General features: G+C 43.9%; 1 protein-coding gene, 2 non-coding genes and 1 pseudogene across 3 annotated transcripts; 3 read left to right on the top strand and 1 right to left on the bottom strand.

The window, feature by feature from the left end:
* The first annotated feature begins 759 nt into the window (after positions 1–759).
* LOC144710792 (small nucleolar RNA U61) lies at positions 760–849 on the top strand. Its single transcript, XR_013583424.1, has one exon. It is a non-coding gene; the product is annotated as a small nucleolar RNA U61 (small nucleolar RNA).
* Positions 850–1,217: 368 nt separating this feature from the next.
* LOC144710793 (small nucleolar RNA snoR14) lies at positions 1,218–1,300 on the top strand. The gene has a single exon (XR_013583425.1). It is a non-coding gene; the product is annotated as a small nucleolar RNA snoR14 (small nucleolar RNA).
* Positions 1,301–2,887: 1,587 nt separating this feature from the next.
* Positions 2,888–23,904, bottom strand: LOC144710739 (putative methyltransferase PMT2). The gene is made up of 7 exons (XM_078584580.1): positions 23,751–23,904; positions 22,004–22,655; positions 21,152–21,362; positions 10,567–10,861; positions 9,797–10,186; positions 3,924–4,001; positions 2,888–3,271 (listed from the first exon to the last, which is right to left on the bottom strand). The coding sequence occupies exons 2-7, from the start codon at positions 22,646–22,648 to the stop codon at positions 3,055–3,057; spliced, it is 1,836 nt and encodes a 611-aa protein (XP_078440706.1). The 5' UTR covers positions 22,649–22,655; positions 23,751–23,904; the 3' UTR covers positions 2,888–3,054.
* Positions 11,918–12,038, top strand: LOC144710755 (5S ribosomal RNA; annotated as a pseudogene).
* Positions 23,905–23,977: the final 73 nt, after the last annotated feature.

The raw sequence follows: 23,977 nt of genomic DNA, 5'->3' as shown, positions 1-23,977 counted from the left end.
AAAGTGGCAAATTCACTGAATCCCACTTGTAGTTCTGGATCGTCCAGGACGTGGTCGATGGACGGGAGGGGACAAAGATTGTCTCGTCTGATGTGTGAATATTTCAACTTCCTCCAAACCGTCCCGTCCACGGATTCATCCATCAAAGAGAAAAATCATCTGCGTCCTCACTTTGCCAGTTTCATCCCGTCCGGAGAAAAACCATCCCGTCCCTCGTCCCGGACAAAAAAAAATCACGTTTTAATTTTTAATATACTTTTTCTAAGTTTATCTATTATATTTAATTCTCGTCAAGGAATTGATTAAGCGATGCCACGTGGCAAGATCTCAACTGTCGGAAGCGAATTTGACAGAGTTTTGTCCATCCCTTACCATCCATCATCTGAGACCTCTGAACGGTACGGTTTTTGTCCGACAATACGAAAACCGTCCCATCCGTTTGCCCCGGGACGAATTTCCGTCCATATTTTCGTCCAATCTCAAGGACGGGACGATCTTTTCTTCATGGAACGAAAATACTGTCACGTCCGCGTCCCTGCACGATATTAATGTCCCCACTAAAGGTTAAAATCTCTAATTTATCCTCGCACTCTTCAATATTTGATTTCTGTCCACTAGATTAGGGCATGCCTATGATCCTTGCTATAAATACTCCTTCCAGCTCTCACACTGTCTCTAACTTTCTCTCTCTGTCTCTCACACTCTCTCTCTAAATTAGGGTAACACATTAGAATATTTCTCAATTTCTCCGTTGGTTTTTGGCAATGAGGAAGAAATCTGTGCCGGAAATCTGTGTTCAAAGAGTGCAGTCCGTGATGGTAACACAACCCTCTAAGAAGTTCTGAGCCGACCATGGATTGTTGTTCTTCCTTTCCGTAGATTTATTCTATTCGCGCTTGATTTTCTCATCTTGATCGTTAATATTCTCTTAATTTTCTCACCTTGATTGTTAATACTCTCTTGATTTTCTCATCTTGATCGGTAGTACTCATTGATTTTCTAATCTTGGTTGTTACTATTCTCTTGCATTTCTCATCTTGATTGTTAATATTCTCTTGATTTTCTCATCTTAATTGTTAATATTCTCTTGATTTTCTCACCTTAATTTAATATTCTATTGATTTTCTCATCTTAATTTAATATTCTCATGTTTTTCTCATCGTGACTGTTAATATTCTCTTGATTTTCACATCCGTTCTTCCTGCTCTGTTTCGACGGCGAGATGACGATGAATTCTTTCATTATAGTCTGTCAATCATCTGATGCATATTGATGTTACTTTTGAATCAGTTCTGATCGCCACAGATCGACAAATTCCGATGAAGTTTCTTCCCGATGTTAATAAATAATTTAAGTTTGCTACGTTTCAAGTATAAGTTCGTCGATTATCTTGCGCAGTTCGTGATTCTTTGCAGGATTGTCCGTGTATTTCTATGATTTCTAATAATCTTTTTCATGTCATCACCTCTGATGTTTTTGAGTTTTAACTAACTAATCATGTTTAATTTCTATATTTTTGTACGAAATCCTTATTTAATTGCTTTATTTGTATTCTTTCGATCCACTTTCTTCGATTTTACTGTAGATGTGTTTTAGCTTTAAAATCGATTAGTCGTTCTAATAAACAAAGAAAACAATTCGTTTAAATCCTATTCGGATTATTCTAGCACTCAGGCATATGATAGATTAATGTCCCCCCCCACGACTCGGAAGTCATATATCTTTTTTTATGATGATAAGATTTTACTAGTCTCAAGTGGTTGATATAATTATCTAAGCCTCCAGATTCACATAATAACATAGTAACATTAATTAATAATAAACAATGTACAAAAAACTTAATTGAGACCCTTCTACAAGTGGCGGAAAATGTGAACTAAAATAGGGATGTTAATTTTAGAATGTCAATCCTAATTTCACATACTATCGACTTCATCCTGAGCATTCGCAAATACTATGTACATAATGATTACCAAGAAGTTATAAAAGAGTCCTACCAACATTTTTCTACATAACAAACCAAGATAGACACGAATAAATCAGAGAAATTAGGTGAATATATTACAGAATATTCACTAACCAGTCACTTTCTAAATTTTAAGCAAGATAAACAGTCTCTTAAGATTTCTCTCCACAACAAATCAAGAGAAAGAAAATAGAAAACTAATTTAACTCATCAATTCACCAAAAGTTTCATAAAGAGAGATTACAGAAAATCCATTAAAGATTTTAATCCGTAACAAGAGAGATAAATTGACATGTAGAGAAGATTCTAGAGATATAATTCATTACATCCAAAGTAGCCAACTATTTTAATAAATAAAAATTCCAGAAAAAAACCCATTCAACATTCTTATCGACAACAAAACAAGGGATGAAATCCAGATAGATTACAGAGATTTACTTGATTTTATCCAAACTAACCAAGCCTTTTAATAAATAGAAATTCCAAAAAAATACTCATTCAAGGTTCTAATCCGTATCAAAAGCAAGAGATAGATAGATATCCAGAGAGATTGCAGAGAGCTAGTTGATTTCATCCAAACTAACCAACCTTTTTAAAAAATAGAAATTCCAGGAAAAAAAAACCCATTCAAGATTCTTGTCCACAACAAAGCAACAGAGTGATTAGTAGACATCTAGAGAAATCTATTACACAGTTTAATTAATTACATCCAAACTACCCAACCTTTTTCATAAATAGAAATTACAGGAAAAAAAAACCCATTCAAGATTCTTGTCCACAACAAAGCAACAGAGAGATTAGTAGACATCTAGAGAAATTGATTACACAGTTTAATTAATTACATCCAAACTAACCAACCTTTTTCATAAATAGAAATTACAGGAAAAAAAACCCATTCAAGATTCTTCTCCACAACAAAGCAACAGAGAGAATAGTAGACATCTAGAGAAATTGATTACACAGTTTAATTCATTACATTCAAACTAACCAACCTTTTTAATAAATAGAAATTCCAGAAAAAACACTTCTCAAGATCCATCTCTACAGAGCAAGACAGATATGTAGAAATCTAGCGAGACAAGATGATCTCAAGTTGAGCTTTCTCTTACCCAGTTCTGTTTAACTGCAACCAAGACTTCTTCAACGGAGGAACCGCCATCGAGATAAGTCATCTTCACGGTCCACCGCACCCCGTCAACTATTTTTTTAACTTTATTAATAATTTCAATGGTGTCTCTGATCAGTACTGCGCCCTCGGGCCGCAAAATCCTGTCCATCTCAAGCAGAATGTCCTCTATTTCACACCTGCACAAAGTGAATGGTTGCACAAGGAATTATTTTAATTAGAAAAATGGGTAGGCCTCTTTTTCATATCTATATGGAACAGTTATAAGATAAATTTTAGGGTCCCTGATTTTAGTTCGGCTAGTTAGGGAACAGATTATTCAAATTAAAATTGAAATCTTATTACATGCACAAAGTGAAAGGTTGCACAAGGAATAATTTTAATTAGAAAAATGGGTATGCCTCTTTTCATATCCATAAGGAACAGTTATAAGATAGTTTTCAGGCTCCCTGATTTTAGTTCGGCTAGTCAGTGAACAGATCATTCAAATTAAAATTGAAATCTTATTCAATAATCATGAAAATACTTCCCGCGAATTTTAAAAAATGTCAATATTTTCTAAATTTGAGTGCTCGTTCACAAAGTGGAGGGTTTTGTTGATGCTCGTTAAGAAGGGCGTGTACGGTTGGAGGACCAGTTTGGTCCGTCTTGTAATTCTAGTTTATATTTTATAGTATCAGGTTGATTACCAATCTTGGTTGATCTTCCTTTTTCCGTAAAAAAATTAGTTAACTATTTAGCCATCTTTGAATATTTCAACTGGATGAGCACAAAAAGCAAATGGAAGAGAATAATTTAATTATTTTTTCAGAAAATAAAATAACAAAATACCTGTTTTCATACAAGCTGAAGACGCCATCTGCATGAATGAGATCGTATGTTCTTGGGTAAGTCGAGAATGCTTCACACCTGAATGAACCGCGAAACATCATTAAGAGTTGTATGAATATATTCGATTGAAAAAGCATTGTAAATTCGTCCAAATATTTTTGGTATTTTTGGTTCTCCAAAATAGTAAAACCACTGACAACCCTCGCGACCATACACAAGATGGCGGTTCAAGCAGGTATGTCACATATACGAATAATATGCAGACTATCGGCAAGAAATAAGTAATGTATTGTCTTATGAAAACTTATAGAGGAAGGCCTAGAGAGAGAGAGAGATGGTGGTGCAATTGACCACCTCTAAGGCGATACAATAGCAGAGGAACCTCAGAGAGATATATAGAATTTTATGAGCACAGATGAGAGGGAGGTGATGCATGCTACTATCAACTAAAAAGCAGATTATTAAAAAGGATGAGGATAAGAAAATAAAAATTAAAAGAGTAAGGTCCTTTTGTAAAACCAAGTTAAATAAAAGCTTGGAACTCGTGATTGTTCTTTGGTTCTCAACATAATAAAATGCAGATGAACAAAAAAAAATAAAGAAAGAGAGGGAGAAAATGAGAGGATGGGGGGTACTCATGGTAAGATTAGTAATAAATCTGATGATAGTGAGAAAGATTAACAGCACCCCGACATACCAACAGATGATTCCCCGAGTACAGAGAGATGAAGGGCCAACTAATTATGATAAATGGAGATAAAACATTGCTGATGGATGATGCCGAAGGCATCACAGGAGAGAAAAAAATGTGTTGAGAGAGAAAGACAATGGAAGAGAGATATAGGGCCACCGATATGCATCATTATCAAGATGAGTATGATGGTGAGGATGAGAAAGGCCACCAGCAGAAAATGTACCTAATTTAGAGAGATGATGATGTACATACAGAGAAAGAAGAGAAAGAACAAGGGTGCTACGATCATGATATATGCAGATCAAACCTTGCTCTCAGATGATGCACAAGATATCCATAGGAGAGAGATATTGAGAGGGAGGGCTATCAGAATGCAGCAAAACAGAGAAACCACTAATCCCAAGTCAAAGAGAGCATATATGTGTGTGCGCGTGAGATGTTAGAATCTAAAGTTTTCCATTTGTCTTTGCTTTATAACCCTGATCTTTTTCTTGTAAACCCACGCAACGTCTATTAATGAGTGTCGTATTAACCTAGATTCGGATCTTAGGATCCAAACTACTATAAATCAGGCACTTGCCCAGATGAATTGATTGATGGTTTTATGCCCATGCCGCTTGAGCCCTAAGAACCAAATCAGGTACTTGCCTCTCTCACTCTTCTGTCCTAAGAATCTCTCTCGCACAGTCATCTTCGGCTGCCACTGATTGGTCTCAGGAATTCCATCATGGTATCAGAGCTTCTTCTGCCAGTGCTATTTCTCTAACTCTGTGATCCTCAGCAGCAGCTCGTTTCTCAACGTAGCCTTCATCATTATTTCTTGTTCTTGAGGGAGATCTTCTCTATAGATCCGTAACCCTATAAGTGGTTTGGGAAGAGTTCCAGTATAGAGCCTCAATCCCTTGTTGATTGTGGAACCAACTCTGAAGTGAGCTGTGGACCCACATTCTTAACAAGAAGTTAACGGACAATTGACTCTTATGGCTTCCGATTTACCCCATCTGTCATTACTTCTGGTTCTTCCGCTGTGCATGTAAAAACGTTTTTGAACTTCTTAAAATACCTGAGCTGTACAAGTTAATTAGCTAAAAACTCCTGGAATGGCTGACAATGTGAAGATGATCCTACTCGGTCATCACAAACTCAAACACCTCATTGACCTGAGCAAATCCAACCAGTTACATGACAGTTGATCGGGAAGCTGATGCCCCTTTTAAGGGCTGGCTGTTAGACCCAATCGAACCCATTATAGGTTGTCATCTCTTACAACCTTCCTCCATTAAGAAACTACAGAATCGAGTACATCAGATGCACTCCAACAGTAATGCTAAATCTCTCATCACTTTCCCCGTAATGAAATCGATCAGTTTGACCCAAGGTGATATGAGTGTATTTAAATATGCATCAGCTTTAGAAACTATTAGGAATGAATTGGATCATCATTGACCTGTCAAGAACCCGGGTCTGATGGTAATGCCCATGTATTAGAAGATCGAGTACATAAATTTGTTGCAGGGCCAAACTCACAATTTAACATCTTGTATGGAACAGAGTACTCCCACCTTTCCCAATGCCGTTAATGTGGCACTGCTGGAGGAAAGTAAACTCTGAGTGGCCCTGAAATTACCCTGGCAACCTCAGCTTTTTACTCCAAGTCAGTTGGTCAAAACTGATAAAAACCTTGATCTAGGTTCGTATCGGGAGGAGGTTGGAGGACAAGGTAAGGTAGAAGTTCCCGGGGCAGAGAAGAGAAACGGGAATGGTCGGGGGAAGGCCGAGCAGAGGGGGTAGGGATCGGCCGAGGATGAGCCGCCTGAAGATGCGGTGAGGAGAAGAGGGGAGACAAGCGACTTCTTCTTTCTTCTTGGCTGCCCTCCTAAAGGGAGGGCATCCCTATTTAAAGGGAAATACATAATAGCAAAAGTCTAAAATGCCCCTGTAGGCTAAATGACAAAACTACCCCTAGATAGGTTTTGGATCTTATCGAGGATCCTATAAAAAACCCATCTTGACAAGGCCAAACCTCGTCTCGAATCCAGAACCAGGCCAGAGATCTTCAGTTCCCTCAGGTGGCTTTCAACCTTGTGGACAATCCCAAGGCTAAACTCTGGTACTCCTATTGTCAGAAACCTAGATATGTTAGAGAAGCACGTTGAAAATTACATGGTAAACCTCAACTTGGATAGAGAAAATGCTTCATGACTTATTAATCACTGAGAATGGCCTTGTCTTCTTGTGAGCAAGATGAAAGGCAGCTGGATTGGGTTCGTTGCTGAAGAGAGGCAGCCCCTGTATTATCTGGTGGAACACGAAACCTTGGAGGAGCTACAGCTGACCCAAAAGGCTCTCCACAATACCACACCCAGAAACCAGAGGGCAATTTCGCTACACTGTTGACTTGGTCATCATGCATTTCCAACTTTGCAACGATTGTTTCCTCAGCAGTATCCTATGCTAAAAATTTTGAATTTATTTGAGAGATTTGTTGGAGAGCTAAGCGTACCTGTGGTAGCTACTCCCCTGGATTCCATCGATCTCTTGCACCCGTTATATTATTTCACAATGATATCTAGGATACATCCCAGAAGACAACATGTGGGGGAAAGCAACGTTATTTTCCTTTAATGACTAATGCTCATGAAAGATTTGAGTCTATTTTAATGAACCACAAGTCAGAAATTACATAGATCATAATTAACCTATTTATGGTGATCAAATTACCATTAAATATAGGGATCAGACGCTATAGATCAGACAATGCTAAAGATTAAATGAATAATGACATTTTTCCAAAAAGAAAAACCATTTTTGAGGATAACGGATCATCCGTGAAACATCATGTGTTAACACACTGATAAGGTACTATACATCTCATACAAGAGAAGACCAAGGAAGAAACAGTTAAATGAGAACTTAACTAAGGAGATGACGGTCAACAAGGGGCACAGTGGGGGTCAACCAAGGGCTGACCCAAAGTCTACTGCATAGAAGAGATAGAGGAACGTCATGTGGATCGGCACATGACGACCTAGTAATAAAAAGGGCTAAATCAGGCCCATTAAGGAAGAGGGAAATAATTGCCCATTAGTGAATAATGGCGGGAAGGAAAATAGGATATAAGGTGAAGGGGGGCCTTTGAATAAGGGACACTTCGAAGTAGATCAAGATTCGGTTAGACCTCTCTCCCTACCGGCTCCGGGTTGCATTCGACCAGGCTAAGAAAGAAGCAGCGGAGATCCAGATCTTGAGCTTCATTAGAGGTGGATTTCGTCAGGATCGCCATACAACTGATACAGCTCGGTGTTGAATCACCGTCAAACCAGTTGAGGTACGTACTGTTCTTTGATTGATACATTTTCGAGATATTATTGTATCACACACATACAAAATGGGGTGATCGAGAGGAAAAACCAACAACTCGATCTTACTCGGGCAGTAATGGTTCATAGTCTCCGCTTACCAAGGTTGTGGGCAAGTGACAGGAATCTCTCTATCTGCTTCAGAATTTTGTTTCCCGAGAGAACTTGTCTGGTCAGTATCAGGCATTTCTATCTAAAGGTAGATCTGGTCCACTTCCCACAATGAATCAGAGGCTTTAGACAATTTAAATTGGAAGGTCGCCACGGGCTCGGAGCTCCACCAGTTGGCTATCAAGAATGACTTCCTTCTTGGACATTTAGAGGGAAAAATATATATGCATATTCTCCAAGGATTCAAAAACGACCAAAACCACCTCTTGGACTGGAAGTTAAACAAAGCTTTACATGGGCTCAAAAAGTCAGGGCTTGGTTAGGAGAATTGACCAACACTATGAAGTCTATGGACTATAAACAAACTAATGGGCACCACACTCTATTTATCAAGCATACTTCTAAGGGAATAACCTTGTTATCAGTATATGTTGACGGTATGATTTTGACAAGGGACAATTCGAAGGAAATTCAGGTGGATGAGCACCTGCTATTGAGTTTTGCATCAAAAGGCTGGACAGACTGAAGTATTTTGTTAGGCCTCCCAGTAGACTACACTACTCAAGCCATAGTTCTTTCCAAGCTCAAACACAGATTTGACTTGTCAAAGGAAACAGGCTCGCTAGGGTGTAAACCATCACCTACCCCAGTTGATCGAGACCATAAACTACGTCTTGGCCAGGAAAGAGCCCCAATTGATCAAGGATCAAGGGTGATATTAAAGATTGGTTGGTCAGTTGATACACCTGACTCACTCTAGGCCAGATATATCTTCCGTTATTAGCTTAGCAAGTCAATTCATGCAGGATCCCGGGAAGTACATGAATGTGGAGTCCGTTGCATACTCAGATCTCTGAAGAGAACACTGGGACTGGGCATCCTTTTTGAACCTACAGACTATAACAACCTTCAAGTTTATACCGATGCTGATTATGCAGGTAATACTGTTCACCGACCATCTACTTCACGGTACTATGCATTTCTTGTAGTTATCTCATCTCCTGATAGAGCAAGAAGCAGATAGTGCTGTCCCAATCCAGTGCATAGGCAGAGCTTCAGGCACATGCTCTTGGCATCTATGAATCTTTGTGGATCAAACATCTGCTCGAGGAACTCCCAATCGTTCATACAAGTCCAGTCGTCCACCATAGCGATTGTCCACAATCCAGCTCACCATGACGAGAGAAGGCACGAGGAGGTTTACCAACATTTATAAAATAGAAGTTGGAAGGCGACATGATTTGTACCTCTCATGTCAACTCTGCAGAACAATGTGCAAATATTCTCAAAAAGGGCATGCACAGTCCTTTGTTGAAGTGGCAGCTCTTCTAGCTGGGAATGGAAATCATTCATTCCCTGCTTTAGGAAACGCGATAGATCTGCAGTTTTCTGTTTGTTTTTGCTTTATTACCCTGTTCTTTTTACAATCTTTTTGTATACCCATGTAACATCTAAGGATCTAAGGATCCAAACCCGATATGTACTATAAATCCAGCACTTGCCCTAATGAATTAATTGACAGTTTTATGCTAATGCTACTTGAGCCCTCTCTTGCTCTTCTGCCCTAAGAACCTCCCTCGCATGACCATCTCTTGCAGCTTTTGATCGATCTCTAAAATTCCATAATATAATAATGATGCGCTAGTCATTATAGATGCTGATCAGAGCACATGTATGGAGAGAGAGCGTGAGAGAGAAGAATGACGTACCAATCATGATATATGCCGATCAGACCTCGCTCAAAGACAACCCCCAAGGTATCCTTGGGAGAGACTGTGGGCACAACATTCATAACCCATGAATTGGAGGACTCAATAGCTGCCGCAAAGCTGCCTAACACGGCATTCATGTCCATTATATTCCTGTATCTTCCGGAACCAAATTCCTTGTTGACCTTCTTATAGGCATTGACCCGCTTTTTCCATAGACTGCTGTCTTCTTCAAAGGATCTGGCTGTCACTCCGTCTACATCACCCTCCACTATCCTGGGTGGAACTGAGAATAATCTTTGCGGAAACTTCTTCAGTTTTCCCCCAGATACTTGATCAATACGCTCTACCACTGGAATAGGGGTTCTGCAGAGCTTCATCTTATTGTACCTGAACAATGTATAGAAAGTCAATGACATCTTATGAAGTCAACAAATCTGACAAGATTTTTTATTTCTTTGATCTCAGTTATTTATATTTCTGCTAGATTCACTGTCACAAGTAGGGTTCGGCACATCTATATTATATTTCTGCTGGATTCACGTCAGAAGTAACCATCAGACAGCCAGCCATTTATATTTTATATTTATTTTTAAAGGAGTATTCCATAGTGGTTATTAAATAGCTCCACCTCCATGAGTTTCTTTTATCCAGTTAGCATTAATTTCCTCTAGAAGTTGTGTGTTTTTAAAAACTAATAAATACCAAATGAAGAAAAAATCCTAAAATTGATCAAAATATATTTAAAACCCAAAATCTGTAAAACTTACCAGATATTGCCCTCCTCATCAGCTGGACACATCGTTATTGGCACCACATTGTTTCTCTTCCGGCAAAGATTAGAATTGATTTTCTTCCTCCAAATGGCAACATCTCCCCTCTCGTACTTCTTCTCCCAGCACAAGAGTTCTGCCATTTGCTCAATTCTTTTTTGTTCCTTTTGGAGGTCCTCCTCTGATCGGTTCCAAGTTCTGAAGTACGTCTTCCAATTAATTGGGGGCCCAGATAAAACCCAGTAGCCGCCGGGTCTGAGCACTCGATCAACCTCCATCATGTACATCCCCCCTGCACCAAGAAATTACGCGTAAGGCTCAGGAACAGGAGGGATAAGATCTAAGTTATTACATGAATGAGTTAGAGGTAGCCCTCCTGTAGCTGAGAGACAATCAAAGGAGGCAGGAGATTATGGGGTGTAAAGGGGAGGAGAGAGATGAGAAGAGGAGGACAATCAAAGGAGCTAACCCACACAGGACTTCAACTTCTATTAACATTCTTGGCTGACCTCCTAAGAGAGGGCTATCATCATTTAAGGGGAAACATCCAAGAAGTAAAAGGCTAAAGTACTCATATTTCTGTAAAAAATGACGTGAACACCACTGGACAGTTCTAATACCCTATCAGAATATACCATACTTTGACAATGTGCTTCAAAATTTGAAAGCAAATGAATAATAGAATTTCTCATAATTTGGGATCCCTAACCCATTCTCTAAAGAATTAGATATATATAAAATGCATGATATCAACCTGACTAATATCTAACAAAATCTGATGGAAAAATAAGGATTTCTTTTAAGAGACACATTTCTATTACGAATGTCACAAACATTTTCACGGGTGTTCTTCAAAAATGCAAATGGTGAAGCAGTTCCAAATAATGCATAGTGTTGAAGATATGGGCTAAAAAAGGTGCCGGCAAATTGGGTTTCTCCTCCATTATCGGGCCCTATTAGATCCCCTATCAGGCTCTATCGGGCCCACTAACAACAGCTAACGGCTAGTTAAACTAGCCGTTGGCGGATTAGCCGTTAGACAGCTCCTATAAATCTAACGATGTACGATTGTAATGTTTGATCTTTTTAAGTGCAAGTGTTAACTTTTCTCTAAATCCTTTCTCTCCTCTACCTCTGTCATCCTATCTTGTTGGATCTCCAGAAGTTGTCACATAGCATTTAGGATTGAAGGTCTCAGGGATTCCCTGATACACTCTCAAGAGTAGTTATAATTCAAACGCATGATTACAGCCTGATATAAAATGATAACGTGCTCACCAACTCGTTGGGTGATTGTCCCTTTTAATGTTAAAAAAAAAGATTATAGTGTGCTTCAAACAATATCTTTTCTCACACTAGTATCAGCACACTAGTGTACCGGATCCCATTAGAACTCCGAAGTTAAGCGTGCTTGGGCATGAGCAGTACCAGGATGGGTGACCGCCTGGGAAGTCCTTGTTTGGTGACCACAGCATGGGCATGTAATCACAGTTCAAAATTTCAAAAAAAAAAAACAATATATTTTCTCAATCCCACTAAACTTTTCAAAGACTTGATATGAACACTGCATGTTTTTACAAGACCTGCCAGCCTGGGATCGACCCATTAAGGAGGAGTCCCTTTAAGAGTCAAGTCGACATCATAAATATGAGAAATATCACATCCAAGCAACTGGACAGTTGTGAGTTCCTCCACTCTTGAGCTCTCCCGCTCTCCCTCTTTAACTTTCTTTCCCTTGCATAAGACGTCACATTCCTGCATAAGGCCAGCAATGGCATTCCAGAGACATAGCACTCCGGAGGTTCTTTCAAAAAAAAAAGCGTTCCGGAGGTTGCTCCTCCTTTCCGCTGTGGAGACTTCCCATACCGTAGAGTCATCTATATTCTCTCTCTCTCTTTCCCTTCTCCCTTCTCTCTCATGTGACAATTGAGACAATCATTGAAGAATTCTATGAAATACCTTGGGGGAATTGTTCGGTAGACATCGAAGTCGCACCCTGACTCTTCTCCAAAACGGCAAATAAAGCAGAAGTTCCCAATAAAACATGACATTTACCATTGGAGGTCCAAGGGATCTCCCAGATTACTCATGTGTCCGTATCAAGCATTCATCTCTAAAGTTGGATCAGTCACCATACCTGCCACCTTGACAAAAGCACTTCATGATAGGCATTGGAAGGCGGCCATGGAGGAAGAAATAAAAGCATTAAACAAGAGTAATATTTAGACCCATGTCTCCTTACGTCCGGGAAAGAAACCAGTTGGGTGTTGCTGGGTTTTTACCATTATAAAGCCCAACTAGTAGCTAAAGGGTATCCTTTGGTACACACTACTAATCCTAATTTCTCTGGTTGTTATCAACGAGAGGGCCTTACATCAATTAGAAATAAAGAATGCTTTTATACATGGCACTCTTGAGGAGGAGATATACATGTGCATTCTCCCAGGCTTCAAAAATGACAGGAATCAGAACCTATTGTGCAAACTAAATAAGACCTTATACAGCCTCAAGCAGGCACCACGGGCATGGTTTTGGTGAATTAACTAAATCCATGAAGCGCAGCAGTTATAAACAGAGTAATGGTGATCACACTTTATTCTTAAACCATATGTCTAGTGGAGTAGCCCTCTTGCTTTTCAAAGTATATGATATAATTCTAACAGGCGATGACCAAGTTGGGATACAAAAACTAATGACCAGCCAGGAAAGGATTTTGAGATCAAGAGATTAGGTAAACTTTGATACTTCCTAGGAATATAAGCGGCATACACAAGGGGGAGACAGTATTATCTGAATGAATGATAGGTTTCCTCAGATGAATGACAGCTCAAATATCACAGCCAGGAAAGGATTATCGTCATGTTTCCATGTTTCCTTTCCCTCTATGTTGCCTTTAAATAGCACAGCCCTCCTTTAAGGAGGGCAGACTGAATGTTTGGAGTTTAAGTGATAGTTGGTTTTCCCTTCCCTCTCGTCTCTTCTATATCCATGCTCCATCTCCCTCCACGATCCCCGTCCTCGTGATCGTCTCCGCTTCACCACATCTCCAGGCGGCTCGTCCCTGGCCGATCCCTAACTTCTTCGCTCGGCCCTCCTCCCACCATTGCCGTTCTTCTCTTACTCCTGGGAACATCTCTCCCTCTCTACTCGTCTCAAACGTCAATCTATGGAACGTGAGTCCTACTGAAATACAATTTGGAAGCCGTACATCATGCAAGATCTGTTTTCAAATCGGGACCGTATCAGTGAAGCAGGGATGACTGGCTGCAAACCTGCACCCACACTGTCGATCCTAATTTAAGTTGGGGAAAGGGGCGGATAACTCCCCAACTGACAAAGGAAGATATCAATGTCTAGTCGGTACGCTTATTTATTTGTCGCACACCAGACCTGACATTTCATATGCTTGTCAGCCAATTTATCCAATATCCCAGGGAATTCCATGTGCAGGCCATTCTTTGCATATTCAGATACTTGACGGAGACACGGGACATGGGATTACATTTGATAAAAATACTCATACTAATGTTGAAATTTACACTGATGCTGATTATAAAGGGACATTGTGGACCAACGATCTACCACTGGATATTGCACGTTCCTAGGCAGCAATCATATATCCTGGAGGAGCAAAAAAACAGTCTGTGTCACGGAGCAGTTCAAAGGTGGAGTTCAGAGCCATTGCGCACAGTATCTGTTAAAATCCATCCAGAACTGAAAATCCCATTCAGCTGTGGAGATTGCTCGGATCCTGGTTCAACCTGACAGAACCAAGCATGTGGAAATAGATAGACACTTCATCAAAGAAAAACAGGAGGGTTTAATAAGAACAACTTATGTCAAGTCAGAGGAACAGTGTGCTGACCTGTTAACGAAAGGCCTACACATCCCTACACTTCAAAGGCTCATCTGCAAGCTGGGAATGAAGAATATACACTCTCCAGCTTGAGGGAGGCTGTTGGTGAGAAGAAAATTATTTTATTTAATCTTTACAATTGTATCCTCAAAACTTAAGTAATTACGTAGATGTCCCTGCATTATTTGACCATCATAACTCCAACCTAATGAGATCCAGATCTCTCTAACGGGTAAAGGATCCAATAACGTTGCATAAATTAGGGTTTCATCCGGGAAATGACTTGGGATGTTTCTTTATGTCATTTCCCTCTTTTTCACCTGTCTTCCTCTCTCTCTCCCGAAGCTCCTCTCCTATGGCTATCTAGAGTTCTGAAACTGCTGAAGTATGTAAAGATCCTCTGTGCTATCTAGAGCTCCCTCTTCCTCACGCGACATTTTACATTCTCTCAGTTATATTTCAAACGCATGATGACAGTCTGACTTAAGTCTAACAAAAAATCTCATAAAAATGATGATTTCCTTGAACCGATATGTTTTTGTATCACTGTTACTAAAGTTTTGGCAGAGATTCTTCTCCAAACCGAAAATAGAGCCGCATTTCAAAAGAAAGCATGACATATACTGTTAGTGAGACACTACTCCACATGGGCTAATGGGCCCTAGCCTATAAGCCCATTAGCCCTATTATCATTCTCCTCTCTCTTAGGGTATATATACCCTCACATGTACTCTCTTGGTGTTTATGTCATTACCTTCCTTCTTCCTTCCTTAACATGGTATCAGAGCTCCAGAGCTCTTCCACATGGGGTTTGACATCACCCTCTCGCTGCTCAGCGAACCCCGGAGCGTGACCAACGGATCAGCCACAGCCCGATCATAGCCAGGCCGACGAACCAGCCAAACCCTAGGTTTGGCCAGCCCATCGTCCCTGTGCAGAACGAGCCGTAGCCAGCCCGCGGAGCTCCCGGAGAAACCAGCCGCAGCCGCACGCACAGCCGCAAGCCGCAGCCGCACGCGCCGCCGCAAGCCACAGCCGCAAGCCGCAGCCGCACGTGCAGCCACAAGCCGCAGCAGCACGCGCAACCGCACGTGTAGCCACAAGCCGCAGCCGCACACGCAGCCGCGCGCACAGTCGCAAGCCGCAGCCACGCGCGCAGCCGCAAGCCGCAGCAGCACGCGTAGCCGCAAGCCGCAGCCGCAGCCGCAGCCGCACGCGCAGCAGCAGCCGCAGCCGCAGCACCAGCCGCAGCGCCAGCCGCAGCGCCAGCCGCAGCGCCAGCCGCAGCGCCAGCCGCAGCGCCAGCCGCAGCACCAGCCGCAGCCGCAACGAGAGCGCCAGCCGCAGCCGCCGCCGCAGCCAGTCAGCCGCAGCCGCAGCAGCCAGCTGCAGCCACTGCTAGCTAGCCGCAGCCGCAGCTGCCAGCCGCAGCTGCAGCCAACCAGCTGCAGTCGCAGCCAGCAGCCCGCTCCTAGTACGATGTCGGAGGAACTCCACTCCACGAGTCAGACACGTCAGCCGGTCTCCACAGCCTCGCTGATGTCCGGGGGCTTCACGGATGCAGACTTCCAGAAAGAGCCGTTGTCACATAAGGTCACTCATCCCCTGCCCTTGGTTCCCGACTCGACGTGTCTCCAGGGCCCGAACCTGCTACAGTGGCGTCACTTTGTCGAGACCACTCTCAAGGCCCGCCAACTGTTCAAGCACTGTACGCAGGATCCTCTCCTACAGACCCATCCGCACTATGCTGCGTGGGAAGCCGAAGAACACTTTGTCCTCGGCTGCCTCTACACGAACTCCCTGGCGCCCTCGTTCCGTGAACGCTTCCCTCGCTGCTCAACAGTGAAAGGCTTTTGGGACCAGGCGAACACCTTTTGCGGACGAGAGGGGGACAATTGGCGTCTCTTTATGCTGGTCGCAAGGGCCAACAACCTTCGCCAGGGAGCAATGTCCATCTTGGACTACGCCTTGGAACACAAGAAACTGTGGGACGAGGTGGATTACTACTTGCCGACGGATGATCCGACATGCAAGGCGTTCCAAAACACCCTTCGCCTTCGTCTTTTGGGATTCCTCCATGGTCTCAACAAGGAGTACGATGACAGTCGTCGACGTGCTCTACACCGCCAGGAAGGCCTTCCCACGATTGCTGATTTGGTGAAGGAACTCCAGGAGGAGGAGAGCCACTTTCAGATCCTTGGCACTCTCTCCCCGGAGGCGTCTCGTGACTCGACCGCCCTACTCACCCGGCCTCCCACTCCAAACCCTGCTCCCACGGCGGAGCCGGCAGCCTCCGGGCTGGTTTGCACATACTGCAACAAGCCTGGACACCTTCGCAAGTGGTGTAAGAAGCGTCAATACGACAACCGGAAGAAGAAGGAGGCCACAGAAGGGAAAGCTATGGTCGCTCAGTCTCCAGCTTCCACCTCCAGCGGGATGTTTCTGTCTGACAAGGTGGGCCGGACTACACCAATTAGGCGGGCGAATGGGCTGCTGTTGTTGGACGATGGGGTTCGCTCTCAATGCTTTCTGGTGCATCGCCATCTCCGGTCGGTCGATGCGCAGCGCATAGGACGTCTTCAGTTGGCTCACCAGCGGCTGGGTCACCCGCCCTTTCCTGTTTTACAGCGTCTCTTTCCTTCGATGTGTACTGGATTGGATCTTCAGACAATTGTGTGTGACGTTTGTCAGCTGGCCAAGCATCGTCGTTCCTCTTTCTCTCCGTCCACCTCGCACTCATCGACTCCACTGCTTCGCATCCACAGTGATGTTTGGGGACCCGCCCCGCAGGCCAGCCTCAAGGGACACCGCTACTTTCAGATTTTTGTTGACGAGGCTACCCGCTACACCTGGGTATACTTGTTGACTGCCAAGTCTGAGGTCGCACCAACAGTCCGTCACTTCTGCACCATGGTTCACACACAGTTTGGCCGGGGTATTCAGCGCTTCCGCTCCGATAACGCCCGGGACTTCGTCAATGCCGATTTGGCCACGTACTTTGCCGATCATGGGATTTTACATGAGTCCTCTTGTGTGGCTACACCTGAACAGAACGGGATGGCAGAACGTCGGATCGGGTATGTCACGTCGACAGCTCGTACAGTTCTGCTGCATTATAGTGTTCCGTGCGCTTATTGGGGTGAGGCGGTTTTGACGAGTACTCATCTCGTAAACGGTCTCCCCTCCCAGCCCCTCGGGTTCAGCAGCCCCTTGGATCGGATGAACACGGCTTTCCCACAACTCTCGCTGCGGACTGAGCTTCTACCTAGCATCTTCGGGTGCACGGCGTATGTTCACGACACGGCTCCCTCCCGCACGAAGCTCGATGCTCGAGCTCTTCGGTGCGTTTTTGTCGGGTACGCTTCTCTCCAGAAAGGGTATCGTTGCTATCATCCTTCGTCTAGGCGATTCTTCATCTCGGCAAATGTCACCTTTGCCAAGCATGAGCCTTATTTCGGTGACTCTACCTCGTCCCGCCTTCCGCTGGATGAGGTTTCCTCGACCCCTTCCTTGGAACCCTTCCCGTTTGTGGAGACCACTACTCCAACGTCGCCGTCTACCTCTCCCGTGCCTTCCCCTGAGAGGTCCTTTGAGCCATCTTCCCCTTCTCCACCTTCCCTTCCGGCCCCCTTGCCACCGCCTACTACTGCTCCGCCATCTACCACCTCTCCTCCCAGTGCATCATCTCCTTCTCCTGGTGCACCATCTCCTTCCCCCGGGGCGCCCACTCCTACCCCCCGGGAGTTACCCTCTCCTCCCACATTTGCTTCCGCTCCTCCGTCGAACGATCCATCCCCCTCGTCTACTGATGACGATGCTCAGTTGGGAGGGCCTATTGCCCTTCGGAAAGGGGTTCGTCAGTGCACTCGCACACCCCTCTACCCCTTATCTCACTATCTCTCCTTCGACCGGCTGAGTCCTCCCTACCGGCTCTTTCTTACTCACATCGCGTCGGATCCTCTTCCACGCCGCCTCGCCGATGCTCTCGCTTCTCCTCATTGGAAAGCGGCGATGGATGAGGAGATGCAGTCCTTGCTCAAGAACCACACTTGGGATGTCGTCCCCCTCCCCCCTGGCAAAAGGGCGGTGGATTGCAAGTGGATCCATGCCAAGAAGCATCATGCGGATGGTACTCTCGAGCGTCTCAAGTCTCGCCTTGTGGCTCGGGGGTTCACTCAGTCTTATGGCGTGGACTACTTCGAGATGTTCTCTCCTGTGGCGAAGATGGAGACAGTCCGTCTAATCTTGGCACTTGCGGCTCACTCCCAGTGGCAGATCCGGCAGTTTGATGTGAAGAACGCCTTTCTACATGGTGACATGACGGAGGAGGTGTACAAGCAGCAGCCCCCCGGGTATACCCTTGGCCCTCCGGGTACCGTCTGCCGACTGCGGAAGTCCCTTTACGGACTGAAACAGTCGCCGCGGATGTGGTTCGGCCGGTTCTCTTCGGCCATGAAGGCCGAGGGCTACACTCAGAGCAATGGGGATGCCTCCCTATTCTTCCGTCACAGTCCTGTTGGTGTCTCTATCTTGGCCGTGTACGTCGACGACATTCTCATTACGGGGTCCGATTCTGCCGAGGCCAGCCGCCTTAGCTCTGCGTTGGCCAAGGAGTTCGAAATCAAGGCCCTCGGGCCTCTTCGCTACTTCCTCGGCCTTGAGGTGGCCTACTCCCCCCCGGGGATCTTTGTGTCACAGCAGAACTATGCCGTTGACTTATTGGAATTGACCGGCATGACCGAGTGTGCACCGGTGAGTACTCCCATTGACCCTAACGTCAAGTTGGGTAAGGGGGAGGACTCAGCCCCGGTGAACGCCTATCAGTACCAGCAGGTGGTGGGGAAACTCCTCTACTTAACGCACACCCGGCCCGATATCAGCTTCGCCGTCAATCTCCTCAGTCAGTTCATGCACTCTCCGCGGGAGATCCATCGCCAGGCTGCCAACCGGGTACTCGCGTACCTAAAGGGCTGCCCCGGGAAAGGCTTGCTCTTTCCTCGGAGTATGGAACGGACCGTGAAGATCTACACCGATGCGGACTTTGCTGGCTCCATTGTGGACTGTCGTTCTACCACGGGGTACTGCAACTTTGTCTTCGGCAGCCTCGTCAGTTGGAAGAGTAGCAAGCAAGACAAAATGTCCCGCTCTAGTGCTGAAGCCGAGTACCGAGCACTTGCCGATGGGGCCTCTGAAGGCCAGTGGATTTACGGGATCCTCCATGACCTCCGTGTGGAGTACTCTGGCCCGATCCACTTCTACTGCGACAACAAGTCGGCAATTGCTTTGGCAAAGAACCCTGGTCAACAGGGCCGGATCAAGCACATGGAGCTCCACTGCTACTTCTTCAAGGAGCGCATGGACGAGGGAATCTTTGACCTGGATTTTGTTTCTTCAGCTGATCAAGCCGCCGATGTCCTCACCAAGGGACTCTCTCGACCTCTCCTCCAACATGCAGTGTCCAAGCTCGGCATGGATGACATCCATACTTCGCTTGCGGCGGGGTGTTAGTGAGACACTACTCCACATGGGCTAATGGGCCCTAGTCTATAAGCCCATTAGCCCTATTATCATTCTCCTCTCTCTTAGGGTATATATACCCTCACATGTACTCTCTTGGTGTTTATGTCATTACCTTCCTTCTTCCTTCCTTAACATATACCATAGGAGTTGCGAAGAATTCCCCAGTGCACTCTAAAGAGAAGTTATATTTCAAATGCATGATAACGGCCTTACTAAAGTCACACTAAAAATCGCACTAAAAATAATGGTTTCGTTCTAGCAATATTTCACTGTAACCTGATAGGAACCTCCCTCGTTCCTATCCTATCAGAAGAGGCATGCCCTGAAGATGCAAAGCAAAATTAACAATCCAGAGGGACCTGTGTGGGGTCAAATGACCAAGATTGGTGGGAGTCAAACTCTATCTATAGGCTGGAGATCTCAGTCAAGCACCACCGACTGAGATTTGAATTGTGGTACACCTAGGTATCTAGAGTATGGAAATCTCAAGGCCAGAGTGCTCACAATGAGATCAATCCATGGACATACTGCCTTTCAACCAGCATTTCCATCTTCCAATATGCGTTCTCTACAAGCCCAAGCACCCTCCATGAGACACGAAATGAATGTCGCCCGCTCGTCGCCAAGGTCTTCTGCTCCAAGGATCAACTTTATGAAAGATATGACACCCTCCTACATTCGTCTTTCTTTATTTTGTTGAGCTTCCTACTAGTTAGGTTCGGACCTGTTCTTGATAAGTCATCACACTCACCATCTTTGATGACTCATCTGTGAATATTAGCCTGTCATTTGGGTCCACCTGCCTCCTGGTAAACTGATAAATCTCCTTGGCCTCTTCTCTTCTTCTTTCTACCGAATTCATGAAAATTGTCGCTGAGGTGGACAGGACTTTGGGAGATCACTCCCCATCTGGAGGGGAGTGAGGAGCCGATTCTGTTGTCCTCTCCATTTCTTCTTCTGATCTCTTCTTCTACCACAATTATTATGTACTTCGTTCTTGACACTTGGCTTCTTATCCTGAGATTGATCTGTATTGCTTTCACCAATAGACAATGCAAAGAAGAACAGTAATTGCAATTGGTTTTCTACACTCTCAGTGATAGATCCAGACAAGATCATATCATAATCCTGTCACTAAAATTTTCACCAAGATTCTTCTCTAAAACTGTAAAAGTGCAGCAGTTCCAAATGAAACATGAAATTTACCATTGGAGGTCCACGGGATTAAGCAACGAGAACAATGGGCCATGTCAAATGCCCTGGGTGGATAAGGAAGACGTATGGTTCCCAACACCCCAATAACAGCAGGAACTCCACGCTCCAATGCAAAGTGCACTTGAGCCTCGTGAGAATCCCTTGGCGCAAAGGACATAGTAAGTACATTCCGTTTCAGCATATATGCACCCCAGCTAGCAACCTGATACGGACATAACGGATATTATAATATATAGAAAGAAATATAATGGGTGTCATTGCTTGTATGATGATGATACGATCCTGAAGAATGAATAAATACATGAGTAAAAATACAAGCTGGTACATACTTCACAGGCTCCTCATTCTCTCCTGCTTACTCTAGAACTTATCGACTCCATCTAAACAGAAAATGAACAAACTACCCCTTATCTCAATATATTCCATCAGAATTCATCTTATCAGAGAAGCCACCAGCTCAACCCACAGCAAGTATCTTAGGCAGTTCCAACTGTCCCAGCTAATAGTGGGATGACAAAAACATAAGAAAATAGAACATACTTCGCTGGCTTCCCCATTCTCTCCTGCTTAACTCAAGTACTTATTGACTTCTACCTAAATCAAAAATGGCCAAACTACTTGCTGGAGGTGAGAGAGAAGGCAGGGCGATAAGAGGAACCCACTGCCCAGGGAGAAAAAGCCCCTGATGCTAATGTTAGAATTTTCTCACTTGGTAGGAAGGTTTCATTTGCCTTCGTAGGCAGATAAACTCATAAAACACGCTGCCGAAGTAGGGAATAACGATTCTACCCTACCTTCTAACATGTTCAATTATAGAGCATCCTATAATAGAAGCGAACTTACCCCACAGCCAGTGTCTAATGCAGTTCTGACTGTCCCATCAGATAGTGGAATTACAGATGCAAGCTCATCAATATATGCATCAGCTCCTTGAGGAAACATCGTCCCGCCACCTGGAAACTTGAACACATCGCCTTTGAGCTGAACCCAGTTTTGTACTGCCTTCTCAACAGTCAATGTCTTGTGTGGAACATTAGCATAGGGCACGTAGTCCCGGCTTTTGGGCCAAGGAAATGGGGTCACATAGCCCTTGGGGGTTGGGATAAGACATCGTAATTTCTCGCTTGGCGGAGGGCAATGTCTCTCTCTGTAAATCATGTTTTCTCTAGCAAAGGTCATCGCTCTCTTCTGGTCTTGGCAAGGAGTGTAGTCTGAGTAGCGAGACGCGCATGGCTTGAATACTTTGCGCTTCAAATTGGAATCATCAGGGGGAGAGGATTCTATGGGAGGATGGGTCTGGTAGATCAGATTAGGAAGGATAGTGCAATCTGTTCCTCTGTTGATAATCTGTGCTATGCTGTCGCCCTTTCCAACCCCACTCTTCTGCCAGGCACCGAGAACGTAGAAGAAGCAACAGAGGCCAACAACAAATATTATGGATATGGAATTGCGAGTTCGACGGCCACTTGCATTCATCTTCGATCCCATTGCATTCCTGGATGAGAACAGCATCACCAGAAAGAAAAGTTAATGGCTGACAGACATAAAGAAACAATGAAAAATAAAATTCCCTTTATAGAAAGAAGGCACCAAAACGAGACTCAGGGGTTAGAATTTAAGTAAAATCTTTATCGATTCCGGTAATTAAATTTTTGTAATGAAATACGAATTTATAATCACGAATCATCTAGAAGGTTATTGCCACATCCAATTTAAGTGTAGACTTATAGATGTATATCAAAATATTTAATACGCAAAGAAATGACCTTAAATGGCGTTGTTCTAATGACTTTGAAACATCAATCCATTCCCTGGTTAATTAGACGTCATTCTTGATTAATATCAAAAGAATCTATCCGTAATTGCTTCCCAAAAAAATTCTCAAAAGAATCTAACTCCAAGTGTGAATAGAAAAACGGATGCACTCGAAAACATCACAAGATCTCAAAGAACAAATGATTTCTGCTAATACGCAAGTTTCCAAGAAACAGATACAAGTTTCCAAGCAATAACGCATTGTCAACGGTTAACCTCCTTACAAGTAAGAGATGCAGTTAAAGAGATGAGTCCATGAAATAAGCGAACAAATGGATCTGAAATTTCACAACGTCCCAACCGAAGAAGGGAAAGACTGAGAAAGATCCTCGACGTCATAATGGAAATTTTACGCGCTGCACGAAGGAGATAATCATCTAGCAGGATTCTCTTAGTCGGAGACGACCCAAATACGCTTCGACAAAGCCAATTTCAGTACATAATAACAAAGTCCAGATCATCGATCTAGATTTCCAACTAACACGCAGAAACGATGAAATAGCAATCCCAGAGGACTTGCCACGAGAGATCATCCTCAACTTAAACGGACAGAAAGCTTAATTTCAACAATTTCCTTCCACAAACAGAATTCGCACACATTTCAGAAAAAATCCAAACCTCGATCTTCTCCAGACAGAAACAAAAAAACAGACACATCGCCAATAACTACGATACCTAAAAACTCACTCAATTCCGAGAAATCCGAAGCGTAGGCATCAATCCGTCACGAGGAATCAAGATTAAGATCCACAAAAGGAAAAATTACAACACTTACGCTCACGATCGTAGATCGAGTGGAGAGAAAATCAAAAGTCCTGATCGCGCGCTGCACCGTTAATCAATGCAAGTTGCTCGAGAGTGGTTTAAAGTAGGATTTGCAGTGTCTGCTCTGAGCATCTGTAGAAAGAGGACGGGAGAAGGAGTGAGGAGCGGTATTTATACTGCGACGATGAGAAAGGGGCTAGTGATAGAAAGAGAAAAGAAACATACACGAGAGTGTAG

The sequence above is a fragment of the Wolffia australiana genome, chromosome 12 (assembly GCF_029677425.1).
Source record: "Wolffia australiana isolate 7733 chromosome 12, ASM2967742v1".
Lineage (NCBI taxonomy): Eukaryota > Viridiplantae > Streptophyta > Magnoliopsida > Alismatales > Araceae > Wolffia > Wolffia australiana.
Note: the sequence above shows the minus strand (reverse complement) of the source record. Positions and strands in the feature narration are given on the sequence as shown.

What these genes read in the sequence shown, in the direction of transcription:
- LOC144710739 (XM_078584580.1), bottom strand. Translation starts at nt 22,648, where the DNA reads ATGGGATCGAAGATGAATGCAAGTGGCCGTCGAACTCGCAATTCCATA. An exon ending in AATCCCGTGGACCTCCAATG is followed by an intron (nt 10,862 to 21,151) that starts GTAAATTTCATG and finishes TTCTTGGTGCAG; the next exon opens with GGGGGATGTACATGATGGAG. An exon ending in GATGAGGAGGGCAATATCTG is followed by an intron (nt 10,187 to 10,566) that starts GTAAGTTTTACA and finishes TACATTGTTCAG; the next exon opens with GTACAATAAGATGAAGCTCT.